The sequence below is a fragment of the Nomascus leucogenys genome, chromosome 10 (assembly GCF_006542625.1).
Source record: "Nomascus leucogenys isolate Asia chromosome 10, Asia_NLE_v1, whole genome shotgun sequence".
In the NCBI taxonomy this organism is placed as follows: domain Eukaryota; kingdom Metazoa; phylum Chordata; class Mammalia; order Primates; family Hylobatidae; genus Nomascus; species Nomascus leucogenys.
In genome coordinates, this window is record NC_044390.1 from 77,143,093 (window position 1) to 77,171,058 (window position 27,966).

General features: G+C 46.4%; 2 protein-coding genes across 2 annotated transcripts in view; one reads left to right on the forward strand and one right to left on the reverse strand.

Moving 5' to 3' along the window:
- The window catches only part of ANKRD13A (ankyrin repeat domain 13A), a 41,230-nt gene extending 38,794 nt beyond the window's left edge, over positions 1-2,436 (forward strand). Inside the window, exon 15 of the mRNA XM_003279663.4 lies at positions 359-2,436. Coding sequence (XP_003279711.1) covers positions 359-554 — 196 coding nt within the window. The 3' untranslated portion in view covers positions 555-2,436. The remainder of the gene's footprint in view (positions 1-358) is intronic.
- A 1,738-nt stretch (positions 2,437-4,174) lies between these two features.
- On the reverse strand, positions 4,175-27,850 carry C10H12orf76 (chromosome 10 C12orf76 homolog). The gene is given in 5 exon segments (XM_030821362.1): positions 4,175-5,461; positions 19,203-19,307; positions 21,000-21,018; positions 21,021-21,171; positions 27,836-27,850. Coding segments are annotated over 5 exon segments (399 nt in total). The 3' UTR covers positions 4,175-5,352.
- Positions 27,851-27,966: the final 116 nt, after the last annotated feature.

The following is a 27,966-nucleotide window of genomic DNA, read 5'->3' on the forward strand; positions in this document are numbered from 1 at the left end:
AGGAAGTTTGGAGGAACAGCTCCAGAGATTACAGGAAAAACTGCAAGGATTCATTTTACGAAGACTTAAGGTGTCTATGAGAGTCTGTTGATGAAGAACCTGAGTTTTGCTTTAAAACAGATCCAAGTTCAATTCCCAGCTCTATCACTTACTGGTTGGGTGGTTTTGGGCAGGAGTGTGGGGTTTCTCACCCACATACAGCACCTACACCGCCAGTTATGTGGGATTAAATGGCATCATGCATATTAAATGCCCGGCACAGTGTGCCCTTGGTAAGCGGTTAAGAAATGTAGTTACTGCTGCCACCATGATGATGAAATAGTAGTGACTCTCCCTTTTTATCTGTTTTCCAACCCAGGGCCATCCAGGAGAGCCTCCTCACCAGCACAGAAGGCCTGTGCCCCAGTGCCCTGAGCGAGACAAGCCGTTTTGATAATGACTTGCAGCTGGCCATGGAGCTCTCTGCCAAAGAGCTGGAGGAATGGGAGCTCCGGCTCCAGGAGGAAGAGGCTGAGCTCCAGCAAGTCTTACAGCTGTCACTCACTGACAAATAGACCTTTCGGCCTGTGAGCCTCTGCACAAAGCAGAGGCTGTGGGCTGTCACAGATGCTGTGTCAACCAGGGCCCCAGGGCTGAGGGCCTGCACCTTGCGTGCGTGCAGCAGGCAACAGCTGCCCCTTCTTTATGCAGAGGTGCAGAACCAGGGACTCCTGGGCCCATCCAGGCCACTCCCAGGGGTGGAGAAGGGACCAGGGATTGCAGGCCCCATCTCCAGGCTAAGGGGAGGAGAGCATCATCACTTTCCATCAGCTGTATTGGCTTGCAGGTCACATTTTTACTACCAGCTTTAGACAAAACCCCAATCCCCACAGGTTTGTAGATAAATTTTTATCAAGGAGTGATACAAGACAAGTTATTGCAGAGTCAGGGTGCTTTTATATATGAGAGCGGCAGCCACCTCTGTAAAGTGTGGTCTATGAGAATTGGAGACACTTCTTTACTGTTCACCAAAGAAATGGGTAATCTGTGCTGATCTCCTTATTTTTACCTTTTTACAGGGTTTCTAGGACATTGTCATTATTCTTCCTCCATCTCTATCTGATTCCGTTCCTTCCACACCCAGCTAAAGTTAGAGGAGATACATATAGAATCTATTTTAGATTATTGTTAGCTATTTGCATCAAATTAAGATACACAAATGGCCATGGATGTTGCCTTAGCCTTAAACATTACTAATAGTTTGACATCACCTCACTGCACGCATCGAAGGATCTGATTTGAATTTGTAAAGGCAATTCTTTTGAGAGCAGGATGCTCCAGGCTAAATCAAAGGCAGCTAATCCTGTCCCTGAAGGAGCAGCTAGGGGAACCTGAGGCTTGTTCTTGAAGTGGGCAAGCTGGCCAAAATATTGGAACACACAGAACAAAACCAGGTGTGTTCTACACCTGCACGAGTGAAGGATTTCCACATAGACACCTAGGAAAAGCCCACTGCATGCCCTAGACTCACTCCAGAGGAAGGATGGATTTGCAACCAGAAAGGGAGCTGAAAACCACGGAGCTCCATGGCTCTTCATTCAAAAGGGAAAATGATGATTCCACGTTGCTTTTTAGAGTTCAAATCAGCATCTTTCTGGATAAATCTATTTTTTAACAATATTTTTATTATTTGTAAAAGATATAAAAACAACTCCCATCAGTAGCAATACAAGGTTATACATTTTAACCAGATTTTCTCAGGCCTTTTTTGGATACCTTTAGTAGTTAACTCTCTTGTCAAACCCTCCTGTAAATAACCATCACACAACATACAGAACCCTGGGGAATACAGCCAAGGGCACTGCTCACTGTGGCCCGCGTATTCATTCCCACAGGCTGCACTGAAATAACCTGCTAAACAATACCCTCCTCCATTTTGCGTCCGTTTCCTCTGTTGTGCTTCTTTGGGGATAGGAAGAGAAACATAACTACTGTTCAAGGTAATGTCTGTATCATACAGTTAGTGTTGCCAGTGAAACGTTCCCAGATACAAAGAATTGTGCTTTTAATTCCATTTCACCATCTGCTTTTTTTTTTTTTTTTTTTTTTGCCATTGTCTGACCAAAATTCCTTCTCTGCACACGAGGCCAGTATAGGCAATGTCACATTTGTTTCAAATATGCAGTGTGGCATTTTGTTTACTTTGCGTTTACTGTGAGCAAAGATACTTCTTGGAATGGCTGCAGTGAGGCTGTGTCATTGGCTCACAAAGGTGACTCATAGGTAATTTCTGTGTTTGCATTCCACTGCTCTGCTCCCTAAGGTCCTTGACTTTCTCCCCAGGAACTCACTTAAAAAGGGACTGAGCATTGTGTCAACCTGTTGCAGCGTTTTTCATATATGTGTTCACTCTAAAAATGCAAATAAAGACTGCTTCCTTAGAGGGTGCTCATATAATATTCCAGTCTTTGAGTCTTTTTCCTTTTCAGTTTTTTTTAGTCACTGGATGTACCCACACTTCCTGTCATGTATGTCAGTAGAACATTAGAATGCTTCACATCACTCAGTTCATCACTGCAAAGGTGGCATGCTTCTCCCAGCCTTCCTGCCCAGGTTAACAAGCCCCATGCTGCTCGTTTCAAATGGCAACTAAAAGCAAGCCAGTGTTGGGCTGTTCTGATACCTCTGTGGTCCTCCTGGAGGGGAACTGGCTCTTGTGGGGTAAGGGAAGCCCAGCCAACATCAAAGCTCTGCATCAATGCTATCCCTTGAAGCCAAGTGCTTTGTGAGGCTGTTCCTAGAAGTCCAGATGATAAGGCTTCCAAACTCTTCCTATATCTAAATAAGCTGGTATTAAAAACAACAAAGGCAGTGGCCAGTAGAAATGTATGGGTTCCAGAAATGAGGCTATATTTCTGGGAAGATGTAAAGGAGCTGCTTTGCTTTTAGGGGAAAGTAGATATCAATACTTTGAAGCCACAACGACACTATAAAGAAAACCATTAGTCTTTCAGGTCAAGAGGTGCAATGACTATGGATTACTTAAAAACTGAAAAGCTAAGCTTGAGTGGCCCAATATCAGCAGGAAGTTTTTTTTTTTTTTTTTTTTCCTGAGACGGAGTTTCGCTCTTGTTGCCCAGGCTGGAGTGCAATGGCGCCACGATCTTGGCTCACTGCAACCTCTGCCTCCCAGGTTCAAGCGATTCTCCTGCCTCAGCCTCCTGAGTAGCTGGGATTACAGGCGTGTGCCACCATGCCTGGCTTATTTTTGTATTTTTAGTAGAGACGGGGTTTCACCATGTTGGCCAGGCTGGTCTCGAACTCCTGACCTCAGGTGATCCACCCACCTCGGCCTCCCAAAGTGCTGAGACTACAGGCGTGAGCCACCGCACCCAGCCAGAAACTTTAAATGAGCAACTTCTGCACGTTAGACACTGCTAGGAACTAAGTTCCTACGGCACTCTGCTCTAGTAAACAAGCTTGTCACACTACATAAATGTGGCATGTCAAGGAAGTGGAAGTCTGCTCTAAATAATGACAGGAAAGGGAAACTGCCATAACTGCCAGCTTGGTCACAGTCTCCTGCTGACCACAAATGACATCAAGGAAGATGAACTGGATGTGGAGATTTCAAGTGATTCAGCGGTACAGTGAGTGATGAAGTTCAAAGTACCACCTAGGCCTCTGTTTAGAAATATGTGTAGGTTTAAGCCTGAGGTCCAGGTGGAAAAAAATACAACATGCTGATATGACTCCACAGCCACTAAATCATAGGCAGCACTAGACTTCTTATGTCAACTTTAGGTCAGGTGCAGTGGCTCATGCCTGTAATGCCAGCACTTTGGGAGGCCAAGGCAGGTGGATCACCTGAGGTCAGGAGTTTGAGACCAGCCTGGCCAACATGGTGAAACCCCGTCTCTACTAAAAAAACAAAAAAATTAGCCAGGCATGGTGGCTTATGCCTGTAATCCCAGCTACTCCGGAGGCTGAGGCAGGAGAATCGCTTGAACCCGGGAGGCGGAGGTTGCAGTGAGCTGACACCGCACCATTGCACTCTAGCCTGGGCAATAGGAACCAAACTCCGTCTCAAAAAAAGAAATTTCACTTCACAGAGCTTCTTTAAGTGATTAGATCAAATTCAGACACACCTGCATTTCAAACACTTGGGAAATAACTGGTGGAGTAAAACAATATATAGGATTTTACTTTAGTTTTAATTGACATTTTGCTCAAAAGCAAGGAACAGTGAACATTTCAATGGTTCAAATGTTACAAGATTACAAACAATCCTTAAGTTAAACAGTTACAGTATCCTACTTCGGTTACTACACATTAAATGCAGGTTGTTAAAATCAGTGCTGTGCTTCAACACAAGATAAGCATTTCAATTTAATAACAATTAAATCTAGCACCTTGAAATAAATATTGACGACAGCTTTATAAGTATGAAAGTATCATTTCAATAGGAGGAAAAAATCCAGTTCACCAACAGTGGAAACTAATAGCAGCATTTTCAAAGCTGAGATGAAATTTGTGTAAACACACACTGGCCCGCACAGTGGACATGCACTTCGGTTGGCTGGGCCCTCCCCACCCAGGGATGAACAGAGTGCCCGCTGAGCCTTCTACATTCCAAATCTGGAAAGCTACCTCAAGTTTCAGACCGTGGGCTAGAAAGACTCAAATGCAGGGCTAGGGAGATCAATGTGTTTAAGCAGGATGGGGTGCTTTTTGTAACAGGCCAACCTAGTAACATTTCCAGTCCAACTTCAGAGCATTCCAGGCCAAAGGTGCATATAGTAACAGGCCTACCTGATGGGACCCCGACTTCAGGGGGAGCACCTGAGTGCAGGGCAGGATGCAGGTGAGGAACGAGGGCCCAAGTTCCCCACAGCTGACACCACTTTGCAACCAGCGCATTCTAGGCCAACTCAGGTGAGATTAAAAAAAAAAAAAAATCTGTGATTCTTAACCCACTGTAACCAAATGGTTCTTAAATAAGGAATGTCTACATGGTAAGTCTCCCTCTTAATAACATTTTCAAGCATTAATGATGAGTTCTTTCCAGTGTGGTTCTTACAGGCACTCACAAGGTTACTGTGTTTTCTTTCTCATGAACACTCCATCTTTACACTGACCTTTGGAGCTTTCAGGTCTTACTTTTAACAGGTACAGTCAGAAACACTGAGAAGCAGATTCGGGCCAATTATTTGCACTACAGTGTTAGGAAAAAATAATTTCTAGTACATGTTTTCTTCTAATTCATTTAGCATTTAAACTGTCCAGACCAAAGGTCATTTCCAAGTAGGAAAGTTTTGATTCCAACTTCTCCACTGGCCTGTGTGCAACACAACTTATCCTATTCCCAAATACTCATTGAAGAACTTGTCTGGCTGTCACCGACGCCGAATGGGCTTGTAGACACAAAATGCCATAAGGATGACAGTCACCAGCAGGATGCTGAAAATGGTTCCCATCAACACTGCAAAGGGAAAACAGGTTACTTCCTAATAGCAGCTCCAGGTTAGGCAACTCATCCACTCACTGCCAATGATTTATCAAATGCCACTTGCTGCCAGGCACTATGTCAAGTGCTGTGCAAACAGCTGTAAACAGATCCTCTCTCCAGTTGTCTCTATGTATAGTTGGGGGAGAAACAAACAGGTGAGAGCATTTCACATAGCTTGATATACTGTGAAAAAAAAAAACAGTAACATGCTAGGGATGGGGACAGTCAGGAAGCATCTGAGGAGGAGACTCACTGAGACAGGCTGAGTGTGGTGGCTCATGTCTGTAATCTCAGCACTTTGGGAGGCCTAGGTGGGTGGATCACTTGAGGTCGGGAGTTCGAGACCAGCCTGGCCAACATGGTGAAACCCCATTTCTACTAAAAATACAAAAATTGGCCAGGCGTGGTGGCATGCGCCTGTAGTCCCAGCTACTCAGGAGGCTGAGGCAGGAGAATCGCTTGAACCCGAGAGTCGGAGGTTACAGTGAGCCAAGATTGCACCACTAAGCCACAGAGTGGGACTCCATCTTAAAAAAAAAAAAAAAACAAAAAAACAAAAAACAAAAGCTGAGACCTTACGAGTGAGGCTCTGCAGGGAGCGTGCTGCAGGCCCAGGGATCAGCTAAGGAAGGGCCTTGAGGCCAGTATAAGCCCAACACACTCAGTGAACAGAAGGGAGGCAACCAGGCAAGGAGTGCAGGAAGAGAGGCAGGAAATCAGGCCACAGAGGAAGGCTGGGGCCGGTCTGTGCAGGGCCTTGGAGACCATGAAGGAAACATGGATTTTAAGTTTAAAGAGAAGCCACTAGGGGGCTGTAGGCAAAGGAACGACATCATCTGATTTAGTTGGAAAAAAAAAAAAAAAAGATTCCTCTGGCTTTTGTGTGGAGAATTGTTCGACTACAGTGGGGCAAGAGAGCAGGATGACCAACTATGCCTTTAAAGCCATTAATAAAAATCTGGAGATTCAATAAAGTATTTCAGTCTCAAGATGAGTCTTGACAGGGCCTTTTGAGCAAAGAAGCAACTAACTCACAAATCTGTTATGTTTGGCCGGGTGCAGTGGCTCATGCCTGTAATCCCAGCACTTTGGGAGGCCGAGGCGGGCGGATCACGAGGTCAGGAGTTTGAGACCAGCCTGGCCAATATGGTGAAACCATGTCTCTACTAAAAATACAAAAAAAATTAGCCAGGTGTGGTGGCGTGCGCCTGTAGTCCCAGCTACTCAGGAGGCTGAGGCAGGAGAATTGCTTGAACCCAGGAGGCAGAGGTTGCAGTGAGCCAAGATTATGCCACTGCACTCCAGCCTGGGCAAAAGAGGGAGGACTCTGTCTCAAAAAAAAAAAAAAAAAAAAAAAACTGTTACGTTTTTAAGACTAAATTTCACATCTGAAATTTTCAAGGTGCTCAGGTGAGAAATGGGAACTACAACTGATTACTCAAGTTGAGCCCTGGTAATACAGGATAAGGACCTGGGCTTTAAACTACTACATAATAAAAAAGAAAAATAAATAAAGAAAAAAATAAACTAGCATAACCAGCAACCTGTCAGAGGTTTATTCGATAGCAGCAGTGACACGCAATCTTGTTTCTGTGACTATCTCAGCGATCTTGGAAAGCATTCAAAACAAGCAAATGTACACTGATGTGTGTTTGTAGGGATGTGGGCCCATCCCAGGTTCCAGCTTGGGCCTAACCATGGTTGTTCTTCAGTCTCATTACTGTTCCTTTAAAAAACCAAGATTTAGCCAGGCAAGGTGGCTCATGCCTGTAATCCCAGCACTTTGGGAGGCCAAGGCAGGCAGATCACGAGGTCAGGAGTTCAAGACCAGCCTGGCCAACATGGTGAAACCCCGTCTCTACTAAAAATACAAAAATTAGCTGGACGTGGTGGTGTGCACCTGTAATCCCAGCTACTCAGGAGGCTGAGGCAGGAGAATTGCTTGAACCCCAGAGGCAGAGGTTGCAGAGAGCCAAGATCGCACCATTGCACTCCAGCCTGGGCGACAGAGTGAGACTCTGTCAAAAAAAAACAAAACAAAAGAAAAACCAAGATTTGACCATAGTTTTATTTAAATCAGTAACTTTGTAGTATCTGTAACCCCCCCCACACACACCCTCCACACTTAAACCAGTTATTATTTTAAAACCGACTATACAGAAAAATCAGGCCAGGTGTGGTGGCTCATGCCTGTAATCCCAGCACTTTGGGAGGCCAAGGCAAGCAGATCACCTGAGGTCGGGAGTTCGAGACCAGCCTGACCAACATGGAGAAACCCCGCCTCTACTAAAAATACAAAATTAGCTGGGCGTGGTGGTACATGCCTGTAATCCCAGCTACTTGGGAGGCTGAGGCAGGAGAATTTCTTGAACCCGGGAGGCGGAGGTTGCGGTAAGCCGAGATCACGCCACTGCACTCCGGCTGGGCAACAAGAGCGAAACTCCGTCTCAAAAAAAAAAAAAGAAAAGAAAAGAAAATTCATCTTTTTTTGGTGAGTGAGGGGGAAGAAGGAAGGAGAAGGTGACAAAGACAGCATGTCATAACTCCAAAGGCCAGAAGTAATTTTAAGATCTTTGTCAAACAAAATCTCCAACCTACGTGAACTAAATGTCATGTCTTAAAATAGCCCTTGTTAACTGAATACCCGCCCTAATTTTCAAAAGTCCCGAATTCTGAGTTTCTACGGTTTGGACTACAATTGGACTTAAAGTTGTCTTATTCCATTTAAATAAACCATTTTCTTGCATCTCGCATTTTGGAAGAACTCTAAAAAAAATTTAAAACTCCCGGCCGTGCGCAGTGGCTCAAGCCTGTAATCCCAGTGAGAAGCCAAGGCGGGCAGATCACAAGGTCAGGAGATCGAGACCACTCTGGCTAACATGGTGAAACTCCGTCTCTACTAAATATACAAAAATTAGCTGGGCATGGTGGCAGGCACCTGTAATCCCAGCTACTCGGGAGGCTGAGGCAGGAGAATCACCTGAACCAGGGAGTCGGGGGTTGCAGTGAGCCAAGATCGTGCCACTGCACTCCAGCCTGGCAACAGAGCGAGACTCCATCTCAAAAAAATAAAAGATAAAAAATTTAAAACTCCCAAAGCAGGAATGCAGAAGATTGGAATTGGGGAATGGAAATCTACCTTTAAAAAATAAAGAAGGCCAGGCACAGTGGTTCACACCTGTAATGCCAGCACTTTGGGAGGCCAAGATGGGCAGATCACTTGAGATCAAGACTTCGAGACAAGCCTGGCCAACATGGAGAAACCCCCTCTGTACTAAAATTACAAACATTAGCCAGGCATGGTGGTGGGTGCCTGTAATCCCAGCTACTTGGGAGGCTGAGGCAAGAGAATCACTTGAACCGGGGAGGTGGAGGTTGCAGTGAATCAAGATCATGCCATTGCACTCCAGATTGGGTGACAGAGTGAGACTCCGTATAAAAACAAATAATAAAAATAAAATTTAAAAAGGAGCTTAAAAGCATGAGTTGTTAGGTACATAATGGCCATGCATTTGGGGCCTGATCAATTCTCCCACTCGTCATCTTTTCACTTCTCCCTGTGCATGACTAATAACCAGCTCTCTTCATCTGCAAAGCATTCCAGTTCAGAGACACCTAGAACTGGTCTCTAAGTGCTTGGATGTTGCAACAATGTCCAACTGTTAAGTTTCCAAACACTCTCAATTTCTGTAGTAATCTCTTTGCAAGATAACACAGTTTACAGACTCACATTGGTCTGCAGACTACCCTTTGAGTAGTACTATTCCACAGCAGTGGGTCTCCAAAGGGGATTTGGCGTCCCGTGGACATTTGGCAATGTCTGGAGAGATTCTGACTATCTTGATTAGGAGTAGGGGATGCTACTGGTATCTAAAGGCTGGGGATGCCGCCAAACTTCTTACAGTATTTAGGATAGCCCCCACCCCACTGCCCCTCGCCCCCTGAAATCATTTATCCAACATGTCGTAATATCCAGGTTGAGAAACCCTGTTCTGAAGGATCGAGTGGGATAATGTGTGGAAACTATTTAGTAGAGTGCTAGGTACACAGTAAGTCATCAACACATGGCAGACACTGAGTTCATGTAGAGTCGAGATAATCCAAAATGATACTAATAGCCACTTTGTAGATATACAGATGTACCAAAGAGATACAGTGGGAAGGGAAGACTTTGGCGAGGGGCAGATTTATTGCGAAGTTTGCCAAGCTTTAAGTTCCAGAACTCCTTCCAAAGCCAAAGCCATGCACACACACATATGTATGCAGTGTGTGTGTGTGTGTTGAAGATATCCTCCCACAACTTATGTTTCAAGCCCCCAAACAGGTTCTAGTATTGGCCTCATCATTTCCTAGCTATGTAACTTTGGGCAAATCACTTCTCTGAGCTTCATTTTCCTTGTCTGAAAAATAGAGCTGCAACATCAGGTGCGGTGGCTCACACTTGTAATCCCAACACTTTGGGAGGCCGAGGCAGGAGGATTGCTTGAGCCCAAGAGTTCGAGACCCCCATCTCTACAAAAAGTAAACAACAACAACAACAAAATGAGCCAGGCATGGTGGTGCATGCCTGTAGTCCCAGCTACTCGCCCGCGATGCTGAGGTGGGAGGATCACTTAAACCCAGGAGGCCGAGGCTGCAATGAGCCAAGATCGCGCCACAGCACTCCAGCCTGGGTGACAGAGGAGACACTATAGTAAAAGAAGAAAAAAAAAAAGGCTGCAAACCGTACATTTCTCATTAAGTTACTGTGAGGCTCAAATGAATTCGCGTATACAAAGTGTGTAGCACAAGACATGGGATGTAGGAAATGCTCAAAAACTGTTACCATTTTTGCAATAAATACTGGCTCCTCTGAGAAAGAAGAGGGGTGGGGTAAACGATGTGCCTTGTTGTCTAGCCTGAGCCCACACAGCCAGAAAGGAGAGGACCCAGAATGAGACCCAGGTCTCCCGATTGCAGTTCAATTCATGGGCAACCAGTACATATTGAGAGCCTACTGGACACCATGCCAGGCTCGAGACCAGCCTGGCCAACATAGTGAAACTCCATCTCTACTAAAAATACAAAAATTAGCCAGGTGTGGTGGTGTGCGCCTGTAAACCCAGCTACTCAGCAGGCTGAGGCAGGAGAATTGCTTGAACCTGGGAGGCGAAGGTTCTAGCACATATTGAGCACTTGCCGAGAGGTAAAGCCCAGGCCTTCTGCCCCAGGCTTTTGGAGAGGGAGTCTCGGGGCCCCCTAAGGGGCCTCACCTGCACCCCCCGCACTCACCCATCTCCCCACTCTATCCCCTGTCCGCTCCGTACGTGCCCGGCTCCAGCACCCGAAGCAGTGAAAGCTCAGGCACTACCCGCCGCCCGCCAGCCCGAGAGCCGCTCACCCAGGTTCTGTCCGCGCAGCACCGCGTACGGCCGGCTCCGCTCCAGCGGATCCACGGGGCTCGGGGCCTCTGCCTCCCCAACCAGGAGGCTGCAGAGGCCAAGGCACAGCCACGGTAACGCTGGACGCAGCATCTTCCCCGGCCCTGCAGAAACAGAGAGGCCACTTCCGTCGCAAGCCCTGCCTCTGTCTCCTCCCAGGTCTCTCTGCGTCGCTGCCACCGCCCTTAGGGCGCGCGTCATTGCCATGGTAACTGTGCGTCCTGGTCTAAGTTACGCTTCTGCCTAAGATTTGTTCCGGATTAACGTTCCTCAATAACTAATGTTTCCCCCGGACCAACTTTCCGTTCAGATCAACTTTCCGTCTGTGCCAACGTTCGCCGCGATTACCGTTCTGCTGTGGTTAGCGTTCCCTCATCCACTGGGGTCGAGGTCTTTTTGGTCCATTTGGGGCCTATTGAAGATTTTTTTACGAATCCATGCGTTTTCTTATTAAACCTTCATTACCAGCCTGGAAAATAGATACTGTGTTTCTATAATACAAATGCCATCTTCTCAGGAAGCCTTTGCCCAGATATCCTTTTCTAAAATTGCAACCCTCCCTTTCCCTTAATGTACATTCTCCCTACCTTCGTTCTCTTCCATTCCCCCCATTCACTTTAGACTCATCACCATTTACCTTATACATTTAACGTACATTTGATGATTTTCTGAGGACCTGCTCTGCCCTAGCATGTAAAGTCCACGAGCACAGCAATTTTGTTCTTGCTCTCTGCTCTGTCCCAGAGACTGAGGGGAGAGAGAGACCCTCTCATATTGTATTATATTGTTTTATACTCAGTATCTGTTTGAAGAGAAAACAACAAGGAAGTAAAACCAAAGACAGGCAGCCCGGCGCCAGGCCCGAAACCAGGCCTGGGCCTGCCTGGCCTAAACCCAGTAGTTAAAAATCAACTCATAACTTAGAAACCGTTGTTATTCATAGATTCCAGACATTGTATAGAAGAACGTTGTGAAACTCCCTTCCCTGTTCTGTTTCTCTCTGACCACTGGTGCATGCAGCCCCCATCACATACCACCTGCTTGCTCAAATCAATCACGACCCTTTCATGTGAAATCTTTAGTGTTGTGAGCCCTTAAAAGGGACAGAAATTGTGCATTTGGGGAGCTTGGATTTTAAGGCAGTAGCTTGCCAATGCTCCCAGCTGAATAAAGCCCTTCCTCCTACAACTTGGTGTCTGAGAGGTTTTGTCTGCGACTCGTCCTGCTACAAGACTAGAAGAGTAGCATATTATATTCAGTAACTGTTTGCTGAATACATGAGGGAATTGAGCTAAGTGTTTGGCCCAATGCTGCACACACAAAGTGGCAGAGCTGGAATTTGACCCAAGCATAGTTTTGAATCTGGAGGCTTTACCACCTCACATATTGCCTCACCTCCTGAAGGTTTGATTTGTAATGGGATTAGTATCATTTACCTCACAATGGATGTGCAATACAAATGTCAGAGGCGTGTGAACCAAAGCAACTCCATCTTAAATAGGAGCTGGGTAAAATGAGGCTGAAACCTACTGGGCTGAATTCCCAGATAGTTAAGGCATTCTAAGTCACAGGATGATATAGGAGGTCAGCACAAAATGCAGGTCATAAAGACCTTGCTGATAAAACAGTTTGCCGTAAAGGATCCTGCTATAACCCACCAAAACCAAAATGGTGACGAGTGACCTCTGGTCATCCTCACTGCTACACTCCCAGCAGCGCCATGACAGTTTACAAATGCCATGGCAATGTCAAGAAGTTACCCTATATGGTGTAAAAGGGGGAGGCATGAATAATCCACCCCTCGTTTAGCATATCATCAAGAAATAATCATAAAAATGCCCAACCAGCAGCCCTCGGGGCTGCTCTGTCTATGGAGTAGCCATTCTTTTATTCCACTACTTTATTAATAAACTTGCTTTCACTTTGCACTGTGGACTTGCCCTGAATTCTTTCTTGCGCTAGATCCAAGAACCCTCTCTTGGGGTCTGGATCGGGACCCTTTTCCTGTAACGTATTTCTGGCAACCACAGAAGGGACTATAGTGCAGAAACCTGACCCAATGGCTACCTTTGGGTAAGTGTTGGGGTCCGTTAACACAACCAGGTGTTCGCCTGCAAAGGGAAGGTATAATCCGCCGTATTAAAGACACTGTGCACCAACTTCTTCATTTCTTTCTCCACGATCTCCTCTTTCACTTCTGCTATCCTTTTCACCTTGCTGTGCACAAAACTGATGACAGGCTCTTTCCACTGGTACAGCTTGCCACTCACCAGAGCAAAGCTAAATGGCAGGCACAGGAAAGCATCAATGGGAGGCATAGCACAGTAGGTTGGGAGGCAGGCTCTGCAAGCCACTTCCTTTCCAGTCCTAGCTCTGCTGCATGACTTGCTTCTGTGTGACTCATTTTCCCTCTCTGCACAATGGGAGCATAGTCATACCTGCCTCATGAATTGTGAGGATCAAATGATATATGTCTGCAAACTCCTTTGCCCAGTATCTGGCACATACTGAGCACTTGCTATAGGAAAGCTGCTGCCCCCAATCTCATTTTTTTTTTTTTTAATGGAGTCTCACTCTGTCACCCAGGTTGGAGTGCAGTGGTATGATCTCGGCTCACTGCAACCTCCGCCCCCTAGGTTGAAGTGATTCTCCTGCCTCAGCATTCTGAGTAGCTGGGATTACAGGTGCACGCCACCACGCCCGGCTAATTTTTGTATTTTTAGTAGAGACAGGATTTCACCATGTTGGGCAGGCTGGTCTCGAACTCCTGACCTCGTGATCTGCCTGCCTTGGCCTTCCAAAGTGTTGAAAGGTGTGAGCCACCATGCCTGGCCCCCAATCCCATTCTTTAACATTGCCTAACATGGACCCTCATAGACAGGACAGCTTCTCAAGTCATAAAGTCCCACTCCAGTGGGTTCACCAGCTTGCACCTTCCAGTCAAAGGCTGTGTCTGATGCATTTTCAGAAACACCCACCTGCTTTATCAATAACATTGAAAATGGCAGCTACTCTTTTTTTTTTTTTTTTTTTTTGAGATGGAGTCTCACTCTGTCGCCCAGGCTGGAGTGCAGTGCAAGCCCCGCCTCCTGGGTTCACGCCATTCTCCTGCCTCCACCTCCCAAATAGCTGGGACTACAGGTGCCCGCCACCATGCCTGGCTAATTTTTTTGTATTTTTTTTAGTAGAGACGGAGTTTCACCGTGTTGGTCAGGATCTCCTGACCTCGTGATCCGCCCGCCTTGGCCTCCCAAAGTGCTGGGATTACAGGTGTGAGCCACTGTGCCCGGCCTTTTTTTTTTTTTTTTTTTTTTTTTTGAGACGGAGTCTCGCTCTGTTGCCCAGGCTGGAGGGTAGTGGCACAATCATAGCTCACTGCAGCCTCCAACTCCTCAGCTCAAGTTGATCCTCCCACCTCAGCCTCCTGAGTAGCTGGACCTACAGGTGTGTACCACCATGCCCGGCTAATTTCTATTATTTTTTGTAGAAACGGGTCTCTTTGCGTTGCCCAGGCTGGTCTCGAACTCTTGGCCTCAAGCGATTCTCCACCTCAGCCTCCCAAAATGTTGTGGTTACAGGTGTGAGCCACCACACCAGGCTGCAGGAGCTACTCTTTATTGGGCACTTAATACGTGCCAAGTGCTCTACATACAACATCCCCTTTAATCCTCACAACAGTAGGAGATAGTTACTGTGATTGATTACATGCATGTGCCATCGCGTCCAGCCTAAAGGGTTTGTTTTAAATGCTTTGTTTACTCATTCAGTTTATTTATTTAGTCCCTTCTCTCTGACCAACTGCTGAATGATATTAGCAAGTCTAAGATGATGGCTGCCCTCTATGAGCTGACCTTGGGAAGCTGAGATAGAGTGGGCCAAGACTCAGCCCCAGCTGTTCTCCACCTTGGCTATGTAACCACCCAGTGAGCTTTCAAAATTGCGGCTCCCCAGATCCATCCCTGGAGACTATGATTTCATGAGTCTGGAGAGTTATCCAGATACCTATATATTTGTTAAAAGTTCACGGCCGGGTGCAGTGGCTCACGCCTGTATTCCCAGCACTTTGGGAGGCCGAGGTGGGCGGATCACAAGGTCAGGAGATCAAGACCATCCTGGCCAACATGGCGAAACCCCGTCTCTACCAAAAATACGAAAATTACCTGGGCCTGGTGACACATGCCAGCTACTCAGGAGGCTGAGGCAGGAGAATCACTTGAAGTCAGGAGGTGGAGGTTGCAGTAGGCCGATATTGTGCCACTGTACTCCAGCCTGACGACAGAGCTAGATTACGTCTCAAAAAAAAAAAAAAAAAAAGTTCCCAGGTGAGACTGGGCACAGTGGCTCACGCCTGTAATCCCAGCACCTTGGGAGGCCGAGGTGGGTGGATCACTCAAGGCCAGAAGTTCAAGACCAGTCTGGCCAACATGGTGAAACCCCACCTCTACTAAAAATACAAAAATTAGCCAGGTGTGGTGGTGTGCGCCTGTAATCCCAGCTACTCAGGAGGCTGAGGCAGGAGAATTGCTTGAATCTGGGAGGCAAAGGTTGCAGTGAGCTGAGATTGCACCACTGCACTCCAACCTGGGCCACAGAGCAAGACTGTCTTGGGAAAAAAAAAAAAAAGTTCCCAGCTGATTCTAATGCAGAGCCAGGGCTGAGGACCACTGGGAGGCTCCTGAAAAGACAGCTCATATTTGTCAATAGCAAGTACATTTGAAGAAGAGCATTCTTCAGGACCCAGCAATAAAACTCTTACATATGTGCCCTAGAGAAACTCTTGTACATGTGCCGGAGTTATGGACAAGAATCCTTCTGCAGCATTGCTTGTAAGAGGGAAAGCGAGACATAACCTAAATGTTCTCAAACAATAAATGGATAAATTGTTGGATTCATACAATGGGATGCTTTGGGCCAGGCGCAGTGGCTCATGCCTGTAATCCCAACACTTTGGGAGACTGAAGCGGGAGAATTGCTTGAGCCCAGAAGTTCGAGACCAGCCTGGACAACAGGACAAAACCCTGTCTTCACTAAAAATACAAAAATTAGCTGGGTGTGGTGGCACATGCCTGTAGAGATGGAGGCCAAGGTGGGAGGATTGCTTGGGCCCAGGAGGTCAAGGCTATGGTAAGCTGTGATTGCACCCCTGCACTCCAGCCTGGGCGACAGAACAAGACCCTGTCTCAAAAAATAATAAAATAAAATAATTTTTAAAATGGGATGCTTTGGAGCAGTGAAAAGGAATTAACTAGAGCTGTGCATATCAACATGGAAATAACCTAACATTGAACAAACAAAGCAGGCTGCAATGTGATATAAAGTTTAGAGAAATCCAAAGCAACACCATGTACTCACAACTACCTAAAAATGAATGTGCATAGCAGCACTATTCACATAACCCAAATGTTCATCTATGGATGAATGGATAGGCAAAATGTGGTCTATCCATTCAAAGAGATATTATTCAGCCATAAAAAAGGAACAGAGTACTCATACACGCTATTACAGCGATGAACCTTGAAAACATTATGTCTGCTACCTCAGAGAGGCTAGTCACAAAAGGCCACACATATTGTATGACTCCATTTATATGAAATAACCAGAATAGGTAAATCTACAGAGACAGAGAGTAGATTGGTGGTTGCAGGGGACAGAGGGAGGGAGAAATGGCGAGTGACTACTAATAGGCATGGGGTGTCCTTTTGGGGTGATGAAAATGATCTGGAACTAGATGTGGTGGTTGCACACCTCTCTGAAATGCCACTGAATTGTTCATGTTTACAGTGGTTAATTTTGTGTTATATGAATTTCACCCCAATAAAAAAGTAAAAATTATATTTTTTACATATGTAGACATATATGTGCTTAGAAATATAAAAACAAACAAGGGAATGACAAATGTCAAATTCAGGATTTTGTTTAGAGATGGAGTCTTGCTATGTTGCCGAGGCTGGAACGCAGTGGCTATTTCACAGGTGCAATCATAGCACACTACAGCCACAAACTCCTGGGCTCAAGAGATCCTCCAGTCTCAGCCTCCCGAATACGTGGGACTGCAGGTGCAGCCATGTGCCCGGCTGCAGGGTGTTTATAAATGGAAAGGACAGAAAATGAGATGAAGGATGAGTTTGCAGGGAGCAAAACTGGATTAGTAATGCTTTATTTCTTAAATTGGATGGTGGTATGTGGGCGTTACATTATTCACAATACATTTTAGTATTTCTATAGCATTTATTTTAAAAAAAAGATTGTCAAGAAAGATGTTGGGCTAAGAGGTGGAGATCCAGATTTGAGGCCTAATCAGCATATATGAGACGAAGCTTTTTTTTTTTTTTTGAGACAGAGTCTCCCTCTGTCACCCAGGCTGGAGTGCAGTGGCACTATCTCTGCTCACTGCAACCTCCATCTCCTGGGTTCAAGCAATTCTCCTGCCTCAGCCTCCCTAGTAGCTGGTAGTACAGGCATGCGCCGCCACACCCAGCTAATTTTGTATTTTTAGTAGAGACAGGGTTTCACCATGTTGGCCAGGCTGGTCTCGAACTCCTGACTTCAGGTGATCCACCCACCTCGGCCTCCCAAAGTGTTGGGATTACAGGCGTGAGTCACCGTGCCCAGCAGAGACAGAGGTATTAAATAGAATTGTAACTGCTCAAGGTTCACCTTGCCCGCTGCCTAGACAGAGCCGATTCATCAAGACAGGGGAATTGCAATAGAGGAAGAGTAATTCACGCAGAGCCAGCTGTGGGGGAGACCGGAGTTTTATTATTACTCAAATCAGTCTCCCCTAGCGTTCAGGGAACGGAGTTTTTAAGGATAACTTGGTAGGTTGGGGAAAGCCAGTGTGCCAGGAGTGCTGATTGGTCAGAGATGAAATCACAGGGAGTCGAAGCTGTCTTCTTGTGCTGAGTCAGTTCCTGGGAAGGGGCCACAAGATCAGATGAGTCAGTTTACTGAGTTGATCCATCAAGTACAGGGTCTGCAAAATATCTCAAGCACTGATCTTAGGAGCAGTTTAGGGAGGGTCAGAATCTTTTAGCCTCCAGTTGCATGACTCCTAAACCATCCCAGCTGCTTGGGAGGCAGAGGCCGGAAAATCGTTTGAACCTGGGTGGTAGAGATTGCAGTGAGCTGAGATTGCGCCATTGCACTCCAGCCTGGGCAACAGAGCCAGACTCCGTCCCAAAAAAAAAAAAAAAAGTTTCAGTGCTGTGTCAAAGAAAAAAAAGAGGGAATGAAATCCAGTTTGCACACTTTACCTGTAGGAGGGGAATACTGTGATCACGAAAGTGAGTTTGTAGTGTCCTCCCTTTGGAAAGAAAGTACTAATGACCATCCCAGAAATACTCTCCCGACCTTGCTTGGTGACTAAGGCAAGCCATGTCACCCTTCCAGGTGTTAAGTTTAATCCCTGAATGAAGAGAGAACTCTCAGCCTCCCTAATCCCAATGACCTTTTTGCTCTAAGAGGCTATAATTTTATGCATTCTACAGACGGCAAAGCTGCTGGTGCCTGGAGATAACAGGGGTGTGAAGAAGCTGAGGATTTTACTGGGCTGGGGAGGATGGGTAAATTTCGGGGGTGTGGTGGTGTGTGCCTATAGTCACAGCTACTCATTAGGTGGAGGTGGGAGAATCCCTTGAGCCCAGGAGTTCAAGACCAGCCTGGGCAACACAGTAAGACTCCAGTCTCTTAAAAAGAAGAAGAAAAAGAGGAAAGCTGGAAAGAGTCTGGGAGGTAGAAGAGAGCTAATGGGAGAGAAGTTAGGGCCATTGGTATGGTTTGGCTGTGTCCCCACCCAAATCTCATCTTGAATTGTAGCTCCCATAATTCCCACATGTTGCAGGAGGGACCTGGTGGGAGACAGTGACTAAGTCTTATTAGATCTGATGGTTTTATAAGAGGTTCCCCCTTTTGCTTGGCTCTTAGTCACTTGTTGCTTGCCACCATGTAAGACGTGCCTTTCACTTTCCACCAAGATTGTGAGGCCTTCCCAGCCATGTGGAACTGTGAGTCCATTAAACCTCTTTTCTTTATAAATTACCTAGTCTCAGATATGTCTTTATTAGCAGCATGAGAACAGACTAATACATCCATCAAGGGGTACTCACAGGCAAGTCTGGATGAGGAGGAGCCCTGGAGTGGCAGGGAAGTAAGGATGGAGGGTGAGGTTGAGCCCATGGAACCCTCAGGCTGCTTGCGCTGGACTCACCAGATGGAGATGAAGCTGTCCACCATAAAGTTGTTCTTCAGAGTCCCAATCCACATGCTCTGAATATGAGTGACTTTCACAGACTTACACTGGCATCACAGGTGGAATGGGCCCCATGCCAGCACAGTTAGATTGTTCTTCAAGCTCTGCAGGGAGGATGTGCCTTTCAGCAAAGTTCCTCTCCCCCTTACAGCTCCCGAGGTTCCAGAGCAAAGGTAATACCAAAGGGCTGAGCCTCCAAAATGAACTGCCCTCATATTCCTTAGCTCATGACTAACCCAGGGCCAACAGACATCTTCATGGACCCCTAAAGAACAGTGGCACGAGGCACTGTGCCTGCAGTGTGGCACGGAGAAGCTGAGCATGCAGCCTCTGCTTCTCTTATTTAAAATCCCAAGAGGAGAATCTAATCAAGTCCATTTCTGGTCCACTAGGCCATGGTGGGGGCTCAGCAAGGGCTGAGGACCCAAGAGATGCTCTGAGAAGAAAATGGGGGAGAACCAGCACCCCCAAGGCAAGTTAAATCCCGATTATATTAGTTTCTGTAACAAATTACCACTAACTTAGTGGCTTTCAACAACACTAATGTATTCTTTTGCACTTTTGGGGGTTAGATTCCTAAAGTCAGTCTAACAGGGTAAAAATCAAGAGTTAAAAAGAAAAAATATAAATTAAGATCCCAGCTGGGCGCAGTGACTCACACCTGTAATCCAAGCACTTTGGAAGGCCAAGGCAGGTGGATCACTTGAGGTCAGGAGTTTGAGACCAGTCTGCCCAACATGGCGAAACCCCATCTTTACTAAAAATACAAAAATTAGCCAGGCACAGCGGTGGGCGCCTATAATCCCAGCTACTCGGGAGGCTGAGGTGGGAGAATCATTTGAACCCATGAGGCGGGGATTGCAGTGAGCCAAGATCACGCCATTGCAAACTCCAGCCTGAGTGACACAGTGAGACTCCGTCTCAAAAAAAAAAAAAAAAAAAAAAAAAAAAATCCCAGCACAAATCACTCAGGCAATCATTGTTGAAACTTTTGAGTGTCTTCTAGATATCTCTTTATGTCCACACCTAGACACACAAATAGACATACTGATGTTACAAACGTGGCCACACTATAGGCTGCAGGCTGTTTTGTAACTTGCTCTTTTTACTCAATAATATGTTATTAATTCTTTCTATGACAGTAAAGATCTATCTGTGATAAAGATAGATCTATGATACACAATCATTTTCAGTGGCTAAAGAGTATCCTAGTGATTGAACATATGAAACTGCCCATTTTGGCAGGTCATGGTGCCTCACGCCTGTAATCCCAGCACTTTGGGAGGCCAAGGCGGGCAGATCACTTGAGGCCAGGAGTTCAAGACCAGGCTGGCCAACATGGCTGAAACCCTGTCTCTACTAAAAATGCAAAAATTATCCAATCGTCGTGGTGCATGCTTGTAATCCCAGCTACTTGGGAGGCTGAGGCAGGAGAATCATTTGAACCTGGAAGGCGGAGGTTGCAGTGAGCCGAGATCATGCCACTGCACTGCACTTCAGCCTGGGCAACAGAGTGAGACTCTGTCTCCAAAAAAAAAGAAAAGAAAGAACTGCCCATTTTGTAGGCCATAGCTATAGAATACAGGCAGTTCCATATGGCTCAAGCTAAGAGGTACATTGTGATAATTTGCCAGTCAGTCTCTAGGACAGATATTTAACTGGAACTTTTGTTCAATTTTCCCAATCATAAACAATTTTTGGTAACCCTAATATGTCCTTACCATGTGCCAACCACTCTTCTAAGTCTATTTTGCTTACATATATTAACTTTTGCAATTCTTACTCTCCCCCACCAAAAAAATGAAAACAAAAACCAACTCTATAAGGAAGGTGCTAGTATTACCTCCACCTAATAGCTGAACTGTGGCATGAATGAAGCGACAAGCTTGTCCAAGGTCACATGGTAAACAGCAGCACCAGCTCTGAACGCAGCCATCTGGCTCCACAGCTTCAGCTCTCTTAAATGCTATGGTAAATGGAATTCTTTTTCCAATTTCCTTTTCAAATGTTCCTTGCTGGCGTAAAAAAAAGTGCACACACACAATTAATTTTTGTGTGTTGATCTTGTTCCTTGTGACTTTACTGAATTGATTAATTAGCTCTATCTGATAGTTTTCTTGTGAATTCTTTGGGATTCTCCATATATGGGATTATGCCATCTGTGACTAAAGACAGTTTTACTTTATTCTTTGCCATCTGGATGCCTTTTATTGCTTTTCTTGTCTAATTGCTCTGGCTAGAACTTCCAGTACAATGTTGAACAGCAGCGGTGAAAGTGGGCATCCTCGTCCTGTTCCTGATCTCAGGGAGAATGCACTCAGGCTATGCTCCTAACAACTGTGTGCTCACTGTCTGTCCACCCCACATTCATGTTGCCAGAAATCCCTGCACAAGCTTCTTCTCACACCTAAGGCATTAAGTCTGTAGGACTTCTGGGTCAAAGGGTGTGCACATTTTCTATCTGAGTTCATTTTCCTAAATCATAAATGCTTGAACCATTTCATGCTTCCATCACCAAAGCAAGAATGTGTACACCACCTCTTAAGAGGGGCTTGACAAACAAGAGGGTAGTCATGTGAACTTGGTTGAGACAGTTGAGGGTCTGGTCGCCAGGCTGGGAGCACATGGTCTGTAGGATGGGGGCTGTGAGTTTGAAGAAGAGGAGAGACATAGTAGCAGTGTGCAGCCATTTGAAGAGGGACACAAGGCAAAACTCTAAGCAAAGGTGAAAGTTACAGGGGCATAGATTTTGGCTCATTTTCTCAGGAAGAAAAGTAACAGGGCAGTCCCAGAGCAGAACAAGCTTTCCTTGTGGTTACTGCTGGTGATGGTGAGGAAGATGATGAAGATAATTTTCATTTACCACATCAACTTCCCTTTCTCTCCTGTCCCCTTTCCATCTGCACTTAAACATCATGTCTCTACTAAAAATACAAAATTAGCCAGGCATGGTGGCGCATGCCTGTATTCCCAGCTACTCGGAAAGCTGAGGCAGGAGAATCACTTGAACCCCGGAGGCGGAGGTTGCGGTGAGCCGAGATCACCCCATTACACTCCGGCCTGTGCAACAAGAGTGAAACTCTGTCTCCAAAATACCCCCCCTTCAATCCCACATTCTCCTACCACCACTCCATGCCTCTCTTCTTTATAGCCAAGTCCCCTGAAAGAGTGAGTCATCATATCCATTTCTGCATCTCCATTCACTCCTCCGCCCACTCCAGTCTGGCTCCCACCCCCATCCCTTCTCTAAGGCCTCTCTTGCCAAGTAAACAACAACGTCATTGTCACTAAATCCAATAGACACACCACATAACTGATCTTCCTGGAACTCTCAGCACCAGTTGACACTGTGACCATGCCCCACCTCCCTCACCTCCTTCCCTTAGCTTGCAGGAATCCACCTTTGCCTGACTTTCATTGGATCTCTGTGGCTACTCTTTCTCAGAATCCTTTGGGGACTTCGGCACTCCCACTCCTTAAAGGTTAGCACTTCTCCAGGGTCAGTTCTAGGCTCTCTTGCTTTCTCATCTACTTCTTCTCTTGCTGGTGAGTTGCAGCTTCTTCCATGGTTCTAGTTCCCATCTATATGCTGGTGATATAGAAACCTACATCTCAGGCTGGGAGCAGTGGTTCACGCCTGAAATCCCAGCACTTTGGGAGGCTGAGGTGGGCGGATCACCTGAGGCCAGGAGTTCAAGACCAGCCTGCCCAACATGGTGAAACCCCATCTCTACTAAAAATACAAAATTAGCCAGGTGTGGTGGCGGGCACCTGTAATCCCAGCTACTCAGGAGGCTGAGACAGGAGAATCACGAGCCCGGGAGGCAGAGGCTGCAGTGAGCTAAGATCGCACAACTGCCCTCATATCCCTTAGCTCATTGCAATAGAGGAAGAGTAATTCATGCAGAGCCAGCTGTGGGGGAGACCGGAGACTCTGTCTCAAAAAAAAAAGAAACCTACATCTCAGCTCCAGATTCATATAACCCACCACCTATTCAACATCTACATGTGTATGTTCCATGAACACCTCAAACTCAATGCCTTCAGTTCTGACCTCATCTTCCACCCCAAATTGGCCCTTTCTCCTGCATTTCCTATCCCAGCAAGTTATTCCAGCACCCATCAGTTGTCTAAGCCAGAAACATGGCACACTCCTTGACTCATTCTCTCCCTCCTTCCCCCTCACCCATTCAGTTGCCAAATCCTACTGTTTTACCTTTCTAATATTGCTCAAAGCCATCTACTTCTCTCCTCTGCCTCTATTACCTCCTCAGTCCAGGTCACCATCAGCTTTCCTATCTGGACAACCCAATAGTCTCCTAAATGGTCTCCTTTCCTCCAGTCTTACCCTGTCCCCTCCACTCTCTATACTGCACACTGCATACTTTTTTTTTTTTTTTGAAACGGAGTCTTACTCTGTCACCCAGGCTGGAGTGCAGCAGCAAGATCTCAGCTCACTGCAACCTCTGCTGCCCGGGTTCAAGTGATTCTCCTGCCTCAGCCTCCCGAGTAGCTGGGATTACAGCCATCTGCCACCACGCTCAGCTAATTTTTGTAGTTTTTAGTAGAGACGGGGTTTCACCCTCTTGGCCAGGCTGGCCTTGAACTCCTGACCTCGTGATCCATCCGCCTCAGCCTCCCAAAGTGCTGGCATTACAGGTGTGAGCCACCACTCCCGGCCTACACTGCATACTTGAATGAGAGCACGGACTATGGTGTGAGATGCTTAGGTTCAATCTCAGCTCTACCACTTACTGGCTACATGACCTTGGACAAGTGACTTAACCTTTCTGAGTCATTGTTTCTTCTTCTGTAATAAGAGGATATTAGGGCTGGGCGTGGTGGCTCATGCCTGCAACCCCAGCACTTTGGGAGGCCGAGGTGGGTGGATCATTTGAAGTCAGGAGTTCGAGACCAGTTTGGCCAACGTGGTAAGACCCCCTCTCTACTAAAACTACAAAAATTAGCTGGGCGTGGTGGTGCGCACCTGTAATCCCAGCTACTTAGGAAGCTGAGGTAGGAGAATCTTTTGAACCCAGGAAGCAGAGGTTGCAGTGAGCCGAGATCGTGCCACTCCACTCCAGCCTGGGTGATTGAGTGGGACTCCATCTCCCCAAGAAGAAGATATTAGTATTCTGTTCGGCAGGGTTTCCAGTTTTAAACAACAGAATTTACTCTGCTGAATTTAAGAAGAAAGATTGTCCAGGAAAGACAAATCTACAGAGGCATAGAGTAGATTCATGGTTGCCTGGGTTGAGCAACCATTGGGAGAGAGTGGGAGTGGGGAGTGACTGTTAATGGGTATGAGGGCTCTCACTAGGCTGATGAAATGTTCTAAAACTGGATCATGGTGATGGTTGAACAACTTGGTAAATTTACTAAAAGTCATTGAAATGTGTATTTAAAATGGGTGATTTTATGATATGTAAGTTATACCTCAATAAAGTTGAGAAAAAATATAGAAAAAAATAGATTTTTTTTTTTGAGATAGGGTCTCACTCTGTCGCCTAGGCTGGAGTTTAGTGGCATAAACACGGCTCACTGCAGCCTCAACCTCCCAGGACCAAGCGATCCTCCCACCTCAGCCTCCCCAATAGCTGGAACTACAGGCGTGCACCACCATGCCCAGCTAATTTTTTTTTTTTTTTTTTTTTTAGAGATGGGAGCTCACTTTGTTGCTCAGCTGTTCTCAATTGGTCTCAAACTCCTGGGCTCAAGCAATCCTCCCATCTCAGCCTCCCAAAGTGCTGGGATTATAGGGGTGAACCCCTGCAGCTGGCTGAATAAAGAGACTTTTTTTTTTTTGAGAGTCTCGCTCTGCTGCCCAAGCTGGAGTGCAGTGGTATGTCTCAGCTCACTGCAACCTCTGCCTCCCAGGTTCAAGTGATTCTCCTGCCTCAGGTGCCTGAGTAGCCAGGATTACATGCACCCGCCACTACGCCCGGCTAATTTTTGTATTTTTAGTAGACAGAGGGTTTCACCATGTTGGCCAGGCTGGTCTTGAACTCCTGACCTCAAGTGATCCGCCCGCCTCAGCCTCCCAAAGTGCTGGGGTTACAGGCATGAGCCACCACACCCAGCACCCGCCTCTCTTAATTTTTAAAATTGTCTCAATATTTTTATTTATTTTTTATTGTTTTGAGACGAAGTTTTGCTCTCATCGCCCAGGGTGGGGTGCAGTGGTGCAATCTCAGCTCACTGCAATTTCTGCCTCCTGGGGTCAAGCGATTTTCCTGCCTCAGCCTCTGAGTAGTTGGGATTACAGGTGCCTACCACTACGCCTGGCTAATTTTTTTATTTTTATTTTTAGTAGAGATGGGGTTTCACCATGTTGGTCAGGCTGGTCTCAAACTCTGGACCTCAAGTGATCCACCCGCCTCAGCCTCCCAGAGTGCTGGGATTACAGGTATGAGCCACCATGCCTGGTGAGGGATTCTTATTTTTATTTATTTATTTATTTATTTATTTATTGAGGCCGAGTTTTGCTCTTGTTGCCCAGGCTGGAGTGCAATGTTGTGATCTCAGCTCACTGCAATGCCCGCCTCCTAGGTTCAAGCGATTCTCCAGCCTCAGGCTCCCAAGTATTAGCCAGGCACGATGACGGGTGCCTATAATCCCAGCTACTTGGGAGGCTGAGACAGGAGAATTGCTTGAACCCAGGAGGCAGAGGTTGCTGTGAGCCAAGATCACGCCACTGCAGTCCAGCCTGGGCAACACAGCGAGAGTCTGTCTCAAAACAAACAAACAAACGAACAAATAAACAAACAAACCAATGAGCTTGGAAGTGAACTTTCCCCGGAGTCTCCAGACAAGAACTCAGCCCGCTGATGCCTTGATTTAGGCCTGTGGTACTGTGTTAGTTTCCACTGCTGTGTAACAAATAGAAACTCATACAGCCTCAGACAACCCTCATTCCATAGGGGAGCTAGCAGTCTGCAGAGGAACAGAGTGGGGCCCTCTAAGGCATGGGGTCCAGGGAAAGGGATCTCCTATTGTATGGGTCAAAGGGCAATACTTCCCTCTATTCCTGAATTTGAATTCTGCTCATACCCAGCATCCCATGTGATTCCTTGTGTATGGTAGTGTTGCCTGGGGCATATGTTTGGAAAGCTTGGGTCTCATACTGTGTCCTAGCTGCAAGGGAACCTGGGACATTCAGTTGTGGCATGTATTAGGGAGTGGAACTCATAACACAGAGCATTCCCCAAACATGTTGTGGCCGTTCAGGTCATGATCAACCACTCCGACAACCAATATTATAGGATTATGTAGGAGGATCAAATAGGCCAATACATGTCACATGCTAAGAATGGAACCCAGCACATGCTAAGACCTCTGCAGCACTCAGTAGGTGTTATATTTCAAGCAAAATAATGTCTTTAAAATGAAAATAAAACCGTTCATGTTTTCTGTATGTTTGAATATTTTCTACTAAGATGCTGGGGTTTGGGGGGACAGCTCTCCATGCTTTCTCAGTGCCCCCCAGATGCAGCTCAAGGTGCTTCACGATCTCGCCCCTGCTAGCTTTCCCAGCTCCACCTTGGCCTCGCCTTCTCGGCCACTGTACACGACAGTTGCGGGCCTTTAAAGAAGCCAGACAAATTGCTCTTTCCTCTTCTCAACACTGTGCTACCCATGCAGGAGGGCTGAGAGGCTCCAGTGCAGGGTGGGAGGCTGGGCTGGGGCGGTATCCCCAGTGGCCTGTGGGTGCAGGAGAGAAGCCTCCATCCTTGCCCTTCAAAACAAGAAAACCAGATACCAAGGCAGCTTTTCATAAGGCTATAGCCATTCATTTGAAAAAACCATGCTTATCTTTTGAGATAATGTGCTTCCAGCTATTTGGGTGTTTTGGTGTTAGACATGAACAAAGGGATGAAGATAGATGGTAGTAGGCAGGTGTTTTAATTGCTTGCCTGAGATCCTTTATTTATTTATTATTATTTTATTATATATATATGTATACATATATGTGTGTGTATATATATATATATATACATTTTTTTTTTTTGAGACTGAGTCTCACTGTATCACCCAGGCTGGAGTGCAGTGGTACGATCTCGGCTCGCTGCAACCTCCGCCTCCTGGATTCAAGCAATTTTTGTGCCTCAGCATCCCGAGTAGCGGGATTACAGGCACCTGCCACCACGCCCAGCTAATTTTTGTATTTTTAGTAGAGACGGGGTTTTGCGATATTGGCCAGGCTGGTCTCGAACTCCTGACCTCAGGTGATCTGCCCGCCTTGGCCTCTCAAAGTGCGGGATTACTGGAGTGAACCACTGTGTCTACTCCTTGGTCTCTCCTCAAGTTGGTAAAAGGCCTCATCAATCCCTCAGGAATCCAGAGCCATCCTTCACCTCCTAGCAAATCCATCAGTTCTGCCTCCAAAACACATCCCAGCTTTGTCCACATCTCTCTGGCTCCACCATCCTATTCCAGCCCAAGTCTCCATCTCCTCGCATCTGGTGATTCCAGCAACCTTCTCACTGGTCCCTCACCATCATTCTGGTCCCACCACACTCTATGCTCTGCACAGTGGCCCATGAGAGCTTCTAGAAACATGAGTCAGATGGTTTCACTTATCTGCATAATACTTTTCAGTGGCTTCCCATGGCACTGAAAATCAAATTCCAACTCTTCCCCTGTCCTGCCCCCTGCTCTGGCTCCATCCTCCTCTCTTACCAGGTTCTGGAACATGCTGTCCTTGCTGTTCCTCTTTTGTGCTTCCAGATCTTTGCATTTACTGTTCTCTTGGTCCTGTGTATGACGTGGCTGGATTCTTCTTCTCCTACAGGGTCACCTCCAGAACTGGG